Below are 14231 nucleotides of genomic sequence, written 5' to 3'. Positions count from 1 at the left end.
GTGAACAAGTAGGGAAGAAAAATGTGGTGTTGAAGAACGCGCAATTGGAGGAATGCAAGATCAGCCGATGCATGCGTTTTGTCGACTGCATGGACAGTGAATCATGGATTTTCGTTTTAGACATGTAAGACTTCATCTTGGGAGTATATTGTTAACAGGTTGGTGCAACCTACCAAAAACTGTCAGCCAATTCTTTGTATTTCCCTCTGTGCTTTCGAGTTAACGTGAACAGCTGCTGAAGAGCATTTAGTGCCTGTGTGTATGTGTGTTTGCATATGAAGGCTTCAGGAGAGGCCCACTTGAGCACTCGTCAGCACATAAAAGCTTTTTCTCGCTGGTCTGAGAGGCCTCCTGCATTAGGGCTATTAGATTTGAGCCCTGTATGCTTGGAGACAGCTAGAAGATTACACCTGCGTGGGTGTGATGGGGCGTCTGAATTTATGAATTGAAAACACAACTGTAAAGTGAGATGTACCCGTGAGCACCAAGAGGATTATGGTCCAGATTTAAATCAAATGCACATCATGGAAAAAACGACTCCTCGGATGTTTGCTGCTTTAAAGCAAAAATAGTATTTGGCTAGCTGTCTATCTGTCCATTGTTCTATGCAATAAAAGGAAAATATGTGTACAATAATTCACGCACATATCTTTATTTTACATTTATAATTATATACCTTTTGATATATAAGTTTGGTTATATCTAACTATGTATTATGCTTTTAGGCTATTTATTTTTTTATGCTAGTGGATATAATTCATTTCCACTTGCACTTTGTATTTAAGTTTATTAACCCTTAAATTGCTTTAAGTTTATTGTGTAAACAAGTATATTTGTGGCAATATGTAGCCTACAGTAAAAAATAAACATCTTTCAGTTTCTTGACCTTGTGCACTGGTCAACCTATACTACCATCAACCTTATGTTTACATATGTAATTTTTAGGCTACCTAATTTAGCTTGGGTTTAACATGGCAATGTATATTAGCAGTTAAGACTTTCGTTGACTCATGGAATCTATCTATATATATTTATTTATTTATTTTAGTTGCTTTAAAAAGGCTTTATGGCACCTGTGTCGAGGAAATGACCCAATGCACCTATTCGTCCTGTTCTTGCATTAACTCGGAGGTTTGAACTCGGCGCATGTGGCATGTTGTGTGAGCTGACGTGATCCAACTGTAACGGAGCAGAGTAGGAGGGATTTGAGGGTGGGGATAGAGGGAGAGAGAGGGAGAGAGCGAGAGAGTGCCCCCCTCCTCCTCCTCTCCGTCCTCTCCATCCGCGCGCATAGCAGCCCGCGCGGATGCTGCGTCCACGGTCCTCAGCGCGCAGCTCAGCGAGGGGGCTCTCATCACACATCGCATATAAAATCCAAATACCGCATCACCACGCTTCACCGCCTCTTTGATTTACACGTTCAAGAAGAAGCGTAAAAACAACAACCAAAATACCTTTGCCTTTTTGATTCACTGTTCGGGACAGTCATCTCAAAACGATGTCTCCGTCTCTAATTTTTTCCTCTGCGGAACCTCCATCTAACCAGGCAACAACTGCACTATTTTAGGATCCATCATCTCCATCCGTAGTAAACACACCGCTGAACACCTGGGAGATAAAGGACGACATGATAAGAGCTACTGAGTGAATCCAGCCCTCTCGTGTTTCTCCAGGATAGCTATTCCCTTTTCCCAACAAACCACGGCAATGTCCTTGGAGCATGGCCTGGTGAGTATCAGATATTTACACCAATCAGGATGTGTTTGCCATGGTAACAGTTGGCGGTCCTCTCTGTCATACTGTTAAATTGTCCTTGCACATGTTTTTTTTTTCTAATGCAGATCTCTTTGTCGTGTATTTTGATCGCTGTCAAGCACGTGAAAGTACTGCATTGGCGCCTTAACGATATATAAGTGGTCTAATTATTCACGTTTTTCTCATCCATGAGGTGTTTTGTCGCCTATTCACCGTCGCTTGTCCTTTGGATTGTATTGGACCGTATGACTTCCCAGGATGTTCTGTCATTTTTCTGCACAGAAAATGCATCGTGTACTCTCATTTCGGTACTAAATCAGCAAAACCCACGCACATTTAGCTTACAGTTGCGTTGCTTTTGTGTGACATCTCTGTGAGCGTGTGCACCTCGCATTGGTACCCACACTGGTCACCTTGCGGAGGGGCATTGCGCTTGTTCCGGATGCGAGTGGCGCACCATCCTCTCACGAGCGGCATCTTCGCGCTATTAATTCAATTAACACCGCGAGCCGCTCACGAGACACGAAAGAATCGCGTATTGCTTGTAACTCTTCGAGCTGTCACACTTATTCTTGCGCGAGCGCCGCTCGCCCTCTGAAGGTGACCAGTAAAGGTCATTTTATTGTGGAAAACAGCGCGATGGGAAGCACACCTGACCGAAGGAGCGCGGTGTGGGAACTTCACCGCCTGAGTTGCTCAAGGTGCTCCGCTTTCATTTTCGTCGGCAGCCGTGCGGACTTTTTTTCCTCCTTCCTGCTGCAAGGTGTGCGAGTATGCTGGGTGTGGGACAAGGAGAGGAGGGGTGGTTGTAGTCTCGCATGCCTCAGACAGCTTGGTGACCGCGTATGAGTCCGTAAATCTATACTCGACTCTGATTGGCCATTTACGTATGACCGTCAAAGCAGGATCCCAGTTCTGGGGGTTTACATAATTTCAGAGAGACCGAGACTGTTGCACTTTGCTGCGTGGAGACTAAAGAGACGTTTCAAACATTTACCAGTCACTGCTGGATGATCGATAAGAACTGTTTTGCGTTCCTTTTTTAAGCAAATTGATGGTTGCAGAGCAGCGGTTGATTCTCAGGCTAATCAATATACCAGGCTTCTTTGTGTTTGTGTGTTTGTCTGCTCGATTTAGGAGGGGGCCAGGCAGTGTTGTAAATTGTGCCGGCCACTGAATTGTAACATCATCAGTTTAACCAATTACAAATGACCTACAGGAGTGAAATCAATCTTCTGAGGTGACAACAGACTGAGTGTAAGAATATAAAGAATTTACAGGACAAGGATGTTTTGAGGGCAATTTGACGCCTGGCTTATTTGATTGATTGGTAATCATGCTACTAAATGGCAGATTCTTATTTTTTATTTTATGTGTAACATTACATATGCTTTTCTAAATGGAATACTAAAATTATAAACACACACACACACACACACACACACACACACATATATATATATATATATATATATATATATATATATATATATATATATATATATATATATATACATATACATGTGTGTATATATATATATAAGATAATGATATTAAATAGGCCTTTTCACAACTCACCCTAGTGTGGTATATAGATTTAATAGCATTTTTTTTTTAAATCTGACATTGATTTACAGTTTAGGGATATGTATTAGATTTGTTACAAACTTCAAAGAGACACATGTGGGAATATGTCTAATTTTAACAAAGAGTTTACAAAATGTTATTTATGTGTGGCTATAGGTTTTCTCATTGAACGTTACACCTTTAGTGTTGGCCATTAAGGCTGTTTTTGATTCTCTAAGTAATTATATATCTTTTAGCATTGCATTTGTACACTTATAAAAAAAAAACCTGTTGTTAAACTTTACAGAAAGAGGAAAGAGTTGTTGGTGCTCCAGTTCTCTGTCCAGGTTGCCCCAGTTTGAATGCTGTTGTTGCAGCAATAAGGAAGTTGACCTAGAAGATATCTGGACAAAACTGCAGCCTTATATGGATAAAAATGTATGTAAAAATGTGTTAATTTATCTTTTTTTTTATTTATCATTTTGATAAATATTTGAGATATATAGTCATTTTAACCAAAAACATGGAAAACCTGCTTTGATAACCAATGGACAAGGCTTGAATATCAATATCCACATGTTCTCTATGAACATGCATATGACAAAGATGCTTTCTGCAAAGCGTGTGGAGTTCTGGATACGTCTTGACACATGAATGGCAGCACTGATGCTGTGTTAGATAACATGTGCATAGACCTGGACACGATAAAAACAAATAACCGATGGGATGGCGGTTCGTGGTTAGATTTCATCTCCAATAGATAAAAATGTCTTGCAACACATAAATGGAACAAGAATCGTTACATTTTTGTGCATTCGGTCAACATCGCACAAATGTCTGGGCCATGAGCGGGTATTTAGAATCGAAGCCGAGCAGCTTATGTTACTCCCTACAGGCTCTTACGCCAATGCAGTCCATGTCTCGCTTTGAAAGCCTGAAACCAGTGTAACGAATACAGGCCACTGCAGTGAAGGTGGATGGGAGGAGGTAAAAATGGAAGAGCAAAGAACAGATGGACAAAGAGAATAAGATTGAGGATAATGGAGTGTGTGTGGAGGGGGTTGGAATCCTATGAACTTATAAAGAGAGAAGGTAATGTTCACTTACAGTAGCATGCGCTGAGTGGATTTGTGCCCACATGAGAAGATAAAGCAGACATAATCATAAATGAGGCAATTCAAGGAGGTTTTGTTGTTGGGGAATGCGCATAAAAAGTTCAGAAATCACCAATGAGCCCAGCAAACTAATATCCCAACCCAGCAGTTGCAGCTATAGCTCTGTAAGTGTCATGTCAAACAAGTATGTGGATGAATGGCAGTAAAAAAAAAAAAAAGGGAAAAAAGTATATTATACAACATTCACAAGAGTCATTGTGACCCAAGGCTTTTTCTCGCAGTGAGTTGCTGCCTTTTCTTAATTATTTAGCTTATAGCACATTCCCGAGGGAGTGTGCCTGCTATGTCCTACTCCGTCACTTTGGCAAAATCACCTTTTTCTTTCCCCTAGTATGACAGCACCTTCATTACCGCCCCTGTGTTTGATCCCGTTAGTAAAGCCCTGTCAGCAGCAGGCCTGCAGGCCTCTGTGCTGTATTTACCCTTGTCACTGAGACACTACATAAACAGGGAGCTCATGGGAAGGAGAGTTTATTTTCTGCTCTTTAAAAAAAAACAAAAAAAAAACTACCGGCTGACAATTAGATGAGTTCTGTAAAGTGTAGCTGAATTCGTCATTCTGCAGAAATAACTCAAGCGCTGTCTGTCCGCTTACATCAAAGCAGCATAGGCCTGGAATGATTTTTATCTTTTCCTTTTTTATTCCCTCTATATCATTTCTCTTTGTTCCATTTTTAGAAACCGAACAGAAGGACGTTTTTTTCTGATTAAAGAAACTCAGTGACAGTAAATTAGTGTCATCGATGCCGTTTGTTAAATTGACAGTCCATGAAAAAATTGGAAGTTCTGAAACAGTTACCTGTAAGACTGCTTTTTTATACAGTAAAACTGGATTGGGACAAACAAACAAACAAACAAACAAAAAAAGATATACTATATTAAAGTAAAGCAAAAACATCTCAGTATGGCTACTGTCATACAAAAAAAATGTAATTTGAAGCTAACTGGATGGGGACAAGGTTTGGTCCTCACTCATAATCTCCTTTTGTGTTCCCCATAATAACAGAGTCCAAAAAAAAACCAAAAAATCTGACATCAGTTGCTCATTAATATGGCGTTCCAAATCTATAAGATTTTCTTTAATTCCAAGTTGCTCTTTTGCAGTCAAACTGGATATGGACCACATATAGTTTTGATCCCCATTCACTTTCATTGTTCGGAAAAGAGCATCTTGCACAACATGCTAAATATTGTTTTGTGTGAGTTTCCCAGAAGAACAAAAAGTCACAGTGCAGCAAAAAAAAAAAGAAGACAATTCTGACAATTCATCATATCATATTATTCCAAACCTGTGAGATTTGTTTGCATAGAACGCAAAAGGAGATATTTGGCAGATTGCGCAAGCTGCACTTTCCCTGCATTAAAACTGTCTGAAGACCAAAACTGCCTCCACTTTCATTGTTTGGAAAAGAGCAACTTACGCAATATGCTAAATATCTTCTCTCGTGAGTCATACAAGTTTGGAACAACATGAGCGTGAGTAAACGATGACAGAATTTTCATTTTTTGGGTGAATTTATCCTTTAAGGCATCTCATGTCTGTTCAGATTCAGTTTATTTATACTCTAAAAGCTTCTTTCCTTGAGGCCTATTTTAATCTGCCTCGGTCACAACAGTCTCATACAACTGGTGTTCATATTTGTTTTTATTTGTTAGGTGTTGAGGGAATATGTGTCTTTTTTTTCTCATGGAAACTGTCATGCCTCGTTAAACAAGTCATTTCAGCTGACGTCTGAATGCGAGTGGACGGAAGTGTGGCTACACTACTTCGCTCAGTGGTTGTGGTGTGTGTTCAGACTCTGTCAGTGGCCTGTCTCTGTAATAAGAGTGAAGTGAGCAGCACACTGACTCATCTACCCTTGCTTGCTTTTTATTTCTTTTCTTTCTTTTTTTTATTTTTTGCTGCAGACATCTTGATTTTGAATGTTTCCAGTTAACAAAGTAATCTGCATTGTTTCACAGAGCCGGAGCATTGGCTCCTGGTGTGACAGGCCGGTGTGGCCCTTATTTAATGTTTGAATATGGGTTAGAGTTTCTTCTAGCTTTAGGGGGTTGTGTTTGTGTGTGTCTGTTTGAGTGGGTGTGAGCGCGAGTACGTCTCTGTTGGTTACTTAGACACATTACATAAGGCGCTGAACAATTTATGTAATGCTGGCCCCTCTGTCTCTCCCTTTTAACTTTAGCAGATTGGGTTGGGTCGCGGTAGTCAGGGCCGGTCTGGACAAGGCAGACCTGGGAAAGCTCAGTACACTATCAACAGTGTCTTGCAGAATGGCACTAAAGCACACTTGCTGAAAGGTTTGGGAAAACACGGATCAATATGAATATTCAGCATAATCTCCAGACCATCTGCCTCCTGCACACTGAACATAACTGCACGGTTAAGCAGTCTCTTGGTGAGGGGAATCTGCATAGACCTGCGAGTGCTGTGTCTGATGCCAGCAAGTGGCCCCAAAAGATGCAAATGTGCTTAAGTACATATCTTCCATGAAAAAAACAAAACAAATTTAATCTGACCAAGCCAAGGTAGAATCTGCTGCAATCTAATTTGCTGGTGTTCATGTTCGGAGACTATATTGATGCAACAATTGCTTTTGATTTGCATTAGACTAAGGCGTAATGCAGTTAGTTGGGAGTACATTTTTAGTTTTTCTGTATACGCTAAAAAAGTTTAAGGTCAGTTTTTTTGAAAGGAAAATAAACACTTTTATTCAGCAACAATATGTTAAACTGATGCAAAATGGCAGTAAATAAATGTATAAAGATACATAGATTCCTATTTATCACATTTTTCTGCTAAAATATTAAACAGCACTGTTTAAAACAACAGTTTTTGTCATTCATAATACTTTTTTTAATCACTGTAATAAATTACTTTTTTTAATATATTCCAATATAAAAGTTTTTTTTCCTTTTTTGTCCTTCAGCTTTGGTGAGACTTCTTTCAATTTAACAATGATTATTAATTTTGGATACAACCATTAATGGAGGAGACGGTATCACCACCGTTATTGTTTTAAATTTTTTTTGTATCTTTTTCAGATAACCCCTGGCTCTAAACACATAAAAAAAAAATCTGTGGTCGCTCACATTACACGGTGCTCAGACTGTGTTTTCCCATCTTAGTAGGCGGTTCTTGGCCAAAATAAGCTGCAATTAAGACAAGACTTTTTGCTTTACTGTTTGGTACATTAAACGAACACCTTCTCAGTTTGCTGTAGATTGATAAATTGAATTAATTTGATTAATTTTTAGGATCATTTGCTTTCAGATACAAATAAAAGCATAGTATGCTTAGCTCTGTTAACACATTTTGCTATGTTTAAATCAGTTGCCTGCATGCTACTCCTGATTATCTCTTGACTGTTCATATATGCAGAGCCCCAGAGAAGAAGAAAGGAGGGGGAAAGCAAGGCTGGGGTTAGTGAGTCAGCATGAGAATGATGACACCCTCTATGTCACTCCTGCACATTACCGGCCCTATCTGCCTACACACATACTCACACAGCACGCTGCATACCCCAGACTCATCGCCATACAGGCAGTCTTGCACAGTCAGACTTTGACTAAAAGGCATATAACCTGATGTACATTGCAGCGTCTTCTGCACAGAAACAAATAACTTACACGGGAAGATCGTCTGACTGACAGCAACCTGAAAAAGCGAATGAACTGACCGACTCATTTGTTTTTACAGTATCATTAAATTATATACTACATATTAATTATATAATTGAATTAATTACCAATCATTAATATTCCAATATATTTACCCACCCAGTGCCTGAAAACAACTTTGTTTCCAGATAAACTGTTAAAAAACCCCAGTGACTTTACTTCTGGATTTTGCATGGAGTTAACCAATCACATTAGACCTTGCCAGATTGTGAAAGTTCTTTCCAGTTTTGTATGCATCAGACCCACAGTGAATGGGCCGTGGGTGGTCTGTGGGTGTGCCGTCTGAGGCTGAGACTGTCATCTAAGAGAACATAGGGACATGTTCAGAGGCATGCTGGGAGAAAAAAAGAAAGACGAAGAAAGAAGATGATGGCATTAAGGCTAAAATGATAGAGATAGAGAGGAGACACTAGTGTAGAGCTAGTGTAGAGGTGTTTGCGTTTGTGAGCAAGTGTGAATAAGAACCAAGTGTATATGTGTGTGTGTGTGTGTGTGTGTGCATGTGTGCGTGTGTGTCGGGGTATAGTGAGGCCGAAGGAGCTTTGTGGGAGTCAGAGGCATCTGTAGGTTTCCATGGCAACTATGGGCCAATGCAGTGGTCTGGATCGTTAGAGATACAGTATATGTTATATGCATCACCATCTGCGAGAGCACACATTCCTCATACTTTATACCTGTCCAGGGATTTTAGTCGTGTTGTGCTCGAAATGGACTGACCTGTCCGTTTAGCATAATTAATATCACCCAAGACCTGTCTAATACCTCATTAACGAGAGTAAGGAAACTGTGTGACTCAATTAAAACACAAAAGACCTTTGGATTAAGGTGAAAATGTGCTGATACATTTGAAAACGTTAGCTCGAAGCGGTCTGACTGCATGCTTGCTCTGTCTCTTAAGGAATGCCCACTGTACTCTGAGTTGCTGCCCACACGAGCACTTTGAAGACTGTAATGTGTTATTCTGTCTGTGTGTCTCTGCAGGCTTCCTCGCCAATCCCATCATCCCGCACCCTTTGAATCCTAACGCATCAGATCTACACAATATCCCGCTCGGTTTTGCGCCTCCTCTTTGCTCTGGTTCTCTGTGTCCTGATGGATTGGAAGCGGCCTGATCCCTCGTTCTGTTGACCCTCAGGGCGAGGGGGTTGAGTGGGAGAGGACAGGATTTCTCCAAATACGCTAAAAGTGTCCGGCCATCGTTGTCCCGATTTCCTAACTCTGATGGAGAGTTAGAAGAACGGGAGGAACTAAAGGGGAGGGCGAGGAGTGGAGGAGCAAATACGAAAGTCAAAAAACTTGTGCCAAGAATCGTCACTAATACTGACCTTGTATTGCTGAAACCTCCTGGACGAGAAGAGGTCATATAGATCAAACATCGTGGACCCAGCACCCTAAGACTCAAGATGTCCACCACAGCGACTATGGGTGAGATGGCGAATAGCGCAGTGGAGTTTTACCCCAAGAGGGGCGGAGGAGGAGGTGGTGCAGAAGCCAACCATGCTGGGGACTTTGGGGTGACGTTGGATGAGCTCCGGTCCCTGATGGAGCTGAGAGGAGCCGAGGCCTTGCAGAAAATTCAGGACAGCTATGGAGACGTAGAGGGCCTATGCCAGAGACTCAAGTCTTCCACCAGTGATGGTGAGCGAAATGTTTTTTCCTTTCTGTCTTGATTTCTTGACGTCATACTTCTCATTTGTGACCCTGGACCACAAAATTATTCTTAAATCGCTGGGGTATAATTGTAGCAATAGCCAAAAATTCAATGAATGGGTCAAAATGATTTTCTGCTAAAAATCATTAGGATATTAAGTAAAGATCATGTTCCATGAAGATGTTTAGTAAGTTTTCTTTCCATAAATATATTAAAATGAAATGTTTTAATAATATTATTTTAAATATTTTAAATATAAAATCTAAATATTAAGTTGTCTTCAAACGCAATTTTCTTAATATTTAGATTTTTTTTTCTGTACCCTCAGATTCCAAATTTTCAAATAGTTGTATCTCGGCCAAATATTTAGCGTTCGTAACCAATCATTCAGGAATGTAAATCTTATTATTTAATTTAGAAATATTTAACCTTGTAACTAGTTTTGTGGTCCAGGCTCACGTTTAGTCCCTGCGTTCTTAAAAATAAGGTTCCGAAGGGTTTCACAGCAACGAATTTTGGTTCTATAAAGAACTTTTCAGCGAACAGTTCTTTAAAAAACCTTAAATAACAATTTATTTCATTATAAGGGACCTTTTGTGTAATTGAATGGTAAAGATGGAACCACAAAGAAATAACACGTTATTCCTCATCAGATGTTTCTCTATGAGCTGCTTTAAAGGATTAGTTCACTGCAGAATTAAAATTTCCTGTTGTCTTACTTATCCCTATGTCAAAATGTTTTTCTTCCTTCAATTGAAAAGAAATTAAGGTTTTTGCAGAAAAAATTACAGGATTTTTCTATATATAGTGGACTTTAGTGGGACCCAATAGGTTGAAGTTCCAAACTGCAATTTCAGTTTCACTTCAAAGGGCTCTGCGCAATCCCAGCTAATAAATAATAAATGTGTTATCTAGCAAAATGATCAGTCATTTTCTAAGAAAAATTAAAAACAACATACTTTTTTTTCATAGTTTCTCGTTGTAGTCGACCTTACGCATTACATAATCACGTTGGAAAGGTCATGCTTGATGTAGGCAGAAGTACTGACCTGTTGTTTAAAAGAAAATCAAACGCCCTTTAAAAACAAGAAGTTAAAACGAAACGCAGTGCAAAAAATGAAGTGCAGTTTTGCCCCTTACCCTACCATTTTGAACTGAAATACATAGGCAAAGAACTGTTTTCCTGAAAAAACCTCATTGCTTTTCGACTGAAGAAAGAATGACATCAACATTTAGGACCACACGGGGGTGAGTAAATTGTCGGGAAATTTTCATTTAGGAGTTAAAATGACAAATTCTTTAAGACGCCCCAAACCCCAAATATTTCCCTTTCTTTCCTCCTTTCTTTTATTTCTCTCTCACCTCTTTACACCACTTGTCCACCACCTCTTTCTCTGTCTCACTCGACCAACTTCCCACTCTGAGTGCACGCGTCGTGTTGGGTTGCTAGGCGACGGCGCTGTCGGTGGTGAGGTGGGTGTAGAGAGAGGGGTTACTGGGTAAACAGAGTTGGAGAGACTCACTCACTAGAGTCAGTGACTCGAAAGGTCCCCGCAGTGATCACAATTCTTGGCGTATCCATCCGTCCTCTTCTGACTCGTAATTGAATGTGTTGCTGTGATGTTTTATACGCCATGATGACTGCAGATGAGAATTTAGATAGTGGCGGAGATAATGCTCAGTCATGAGAAACAGATAAACTCCATAAAACTCAAATTGAGTTGTACTGATTATGAGTATTTATAGATTTATGATAAAGCTTATGGTTCTTTCATTTCGCCGATATAAGCCCATAATTATTTTCGTGTTACAATTAATATTATCATCTTGTTTTTTCTTGTTGTGTAGCCTTTTTTGTAGTACATTTTACAGTGTAATTAAATTATTAGAATTAAAATCAGAAGATTATTTTTAAGTGAGTGTTTTTAAAATTACAATAAAAGTAAAAATGGGGGAAATGAGTGTAAAAAAATTAATTTTCCAATACTATGCTAAATTAAAACAAGTTATTATGATACAGACATTGTGCATTCCTATTGGTATCCATATAAACAGGTTGTGTGAAAATTAGATTTAGGCATTAGGTATCACAAAAAATTTTTGCTCAGTTTTGCTCATCGAAGTATTAGATTAATCTGTGTGAAATGTTGTCATATAATAGACATTTGATCTGAAATCTTTACTTCATTATTCATTATTTAGACTTTTATTTATTTAATTCTTTTTAGAACTCTTCCACAACGCTTCTAAGACAGATGTGAGATTACTAAACAAACATATTCATTTCATTTAACATTACTTGTGTCTATGAGAAACATCTGAGATACTACAGAGATCTTTCCTTCAGGATGTCAGTGAGGTGTGAATGCCTACTGTGCAGTTTTTGCCCGGTGGTTCTAGTACTGCATCCTGCTGTTGTGTAATGAGTGCCTCACCCTGCTTTAAGGCCACAAATATACTCTTTGAATGTATGCAAACATTGACCCAAATATTTAGCCCACAAACTAAAAACCATTGTACACACATGCATGCTTAAAACTTACTATAAGCACTGGGAAACTTCAAGGGGGTGATAGTTATCTTTTAAATATACGTTAATACGTTAATATAAACGTATTCGATTTTCTACAAACTGCTGCTGGTGATCTGACAGAGAAAGTAGACAATAGAAGAGTTAAAATAATGCTTGTTATAGTGTGCCACAACGAGAATGCGACGTATAATTGTGTTGCGTTATGATTAGGCTGCCCCATTGTCCACAACAATAATCAAAGACCCCATATAGAGACATATTTTTGCTCACAATTTCTACCCAATTAAATATTTTATAGCTTGGCATAATTGGAAAAATATGTTTATTACAAAACTGTTTTAAAATGAATTAAAAATAAGAAATATGTTGATTTGAACCTTTCCTCGAGATGTAATTTTGTGCTTAAATTTCTTAGTTTTGAAACTGTGCTGCAACAAAAGTTTCAGTGACTGGTGAGGCTGAATGTGGATGCGACGGTGCATAGAGTCCATTGCAATCTAAAACATTTTGGAACACAGTGATGCATGAAATTGAGCTTTCATAGCTTAAAGCATTTGCATCTTTAGTACTGAATAAGCCTTAAAATATTTCCCAAACCGATTGGTAGACCATAGTTTGCTAGCAGATTAGAAGTGTAAAACATATTACAGTTTTGATTTGCACATTTTTGCCCCATAATATTCAAATGCTTCTATCGGTGCCATTAAGCAAGTAGCCATGTTTTGTGTGAGTTTTATGAACTTCATGCAGAGTGTAAAAGCAGAATGTGAAAGTGCCTTATTAGTGCCTATATTAAATAGGCTCATTACTAAATACTTCTTAGCTGATTGGAAAGTAAAAAAGAAAAAATCTGGTATTTTATTGATGAAAATGTGTTTTATATTTTATATGTTTTATTTTTCTTAACGGATAAGTTTACCCTAAAATGAAAGTTTTTAATTACTCACCCCTGCCATTCCAAACCTGTAAGACTTCTGTTTATCTTCTAAAAGACAATGAATATATTTGAATGAAATCTGATAGATTTCTGTTCCTTCAAGCTGAATACACCAAAACATTGTCAGTTCATGAAAACATTATAAATCTATATGAATCGAGAGGCACAATTGCTTTATATGATGAACAGAATTACATAGAGAAGGAATATAAAGCACATCAGTTACGCTGAATGGATGTTCAAACATGCTTGCTTGATGTGTGAGAACCAATAAGGTTTGGTTTTTATGTGTCGAGAAAGTATGACGGAGCTTCTGTGTTTACCATATTTTATGAGCTCAATGTGCCTAGGTCAATGTTTATATGTGAATCAAAACTTGGATTAAATCACTTGATTTATATCGATTTCTTTTTAGGTGTCTTTGTGATTTTTTTATACAGTAAAAGTTTTGGTTTAGGGACAGAAATCTGCAGTTTCATTGCAAACTTCATTTAATTTGTGTTTTTGGAAAGACATGGAGGCAGGTAATGAGGACAGTAATATCATTTTTGAGAGAACTATCACTTTAAGTAAGCGTATCAGATGTTGCCCTGCTGTGTAAAACCCCTTTCAGGAGATAAACCTAAAATGAACCGTACAAAAGGTTTCGAGACCTCCACACCTCCACTGGTGTCATGGTTGAGAAAATGTGAAAGCTTTCAGACCAGCTTTATGTATGGAGACGGCTAACAGCTGTCAGCAGGGACTGCTCTGTTGACAGGTGATAACAAAACCTGATGCTCCTGATGCTAATAGTCATACAATAAGTGGAGTTTGCCTCTAAGTGCAAGTGGAAGCAGAACTAATCCTGTTACATGGCCATGACAAAGCAGAGACAACGGGAGAGGAGAGGAGAGGAAACCAGAGGGGGCGGAGATGAAGTGATGCTGAATAAGG

General features: G+C 38.8%; 1 protein-coding gene across 5 annotated transcripts in view; it reads left to right on the top strand.

Moving 5' to 3' along the window:
* Positions 1–1256: 1256 nt before the first annotated feature.
* Positions 1257–14231, top strand: part of atp2b3b (ATPase plasma membrane Ca2+ transporting 3b) — a 49200-nt gene continuing 36225 nt past the window's right edge. For 4 of the 5 annotated variants that reach the window (XM_043224698.1, XM_043224697.1, XM_043224700.1 and 1 more), the window contains exons 1-2: positions 1258–1728; positions 9156–9812. In XM_043224698.1, the coding sequence (XP_043080633.1) occupies positions 9578–9812 (235 nt within the window). In that variant the 5' untranslated portion in view covers positions 1258–1728; positions 9156–9577. Of the gene's footprint in view, positions 1729–9155; positions 9813–14231 lie in introns of all 5 variants that reach the window. The other variant, XM_043224701.1, reaches the window with a different exon arrangement.

This window comes from Puntigrus tetrazona, chromosome 23, assembly GCF_018831695.1.
Source record: "Puntigrus tetrazona isolate hp1 chromosome 23, ASM1883169v1, whole genome shotgun sequence".
In the NCBI taxonomy this organism is placed as follows: domain Eukaryota; kingdom Metazoa; phylum Chordata; class Actinopteri; order Cypriniformes; family Cyprinidae; genus Puntigrus; species Puntigrus tetrazona.
This window is presented reverse-complemented; position numbering and strand designations above follow the sequence as displayed.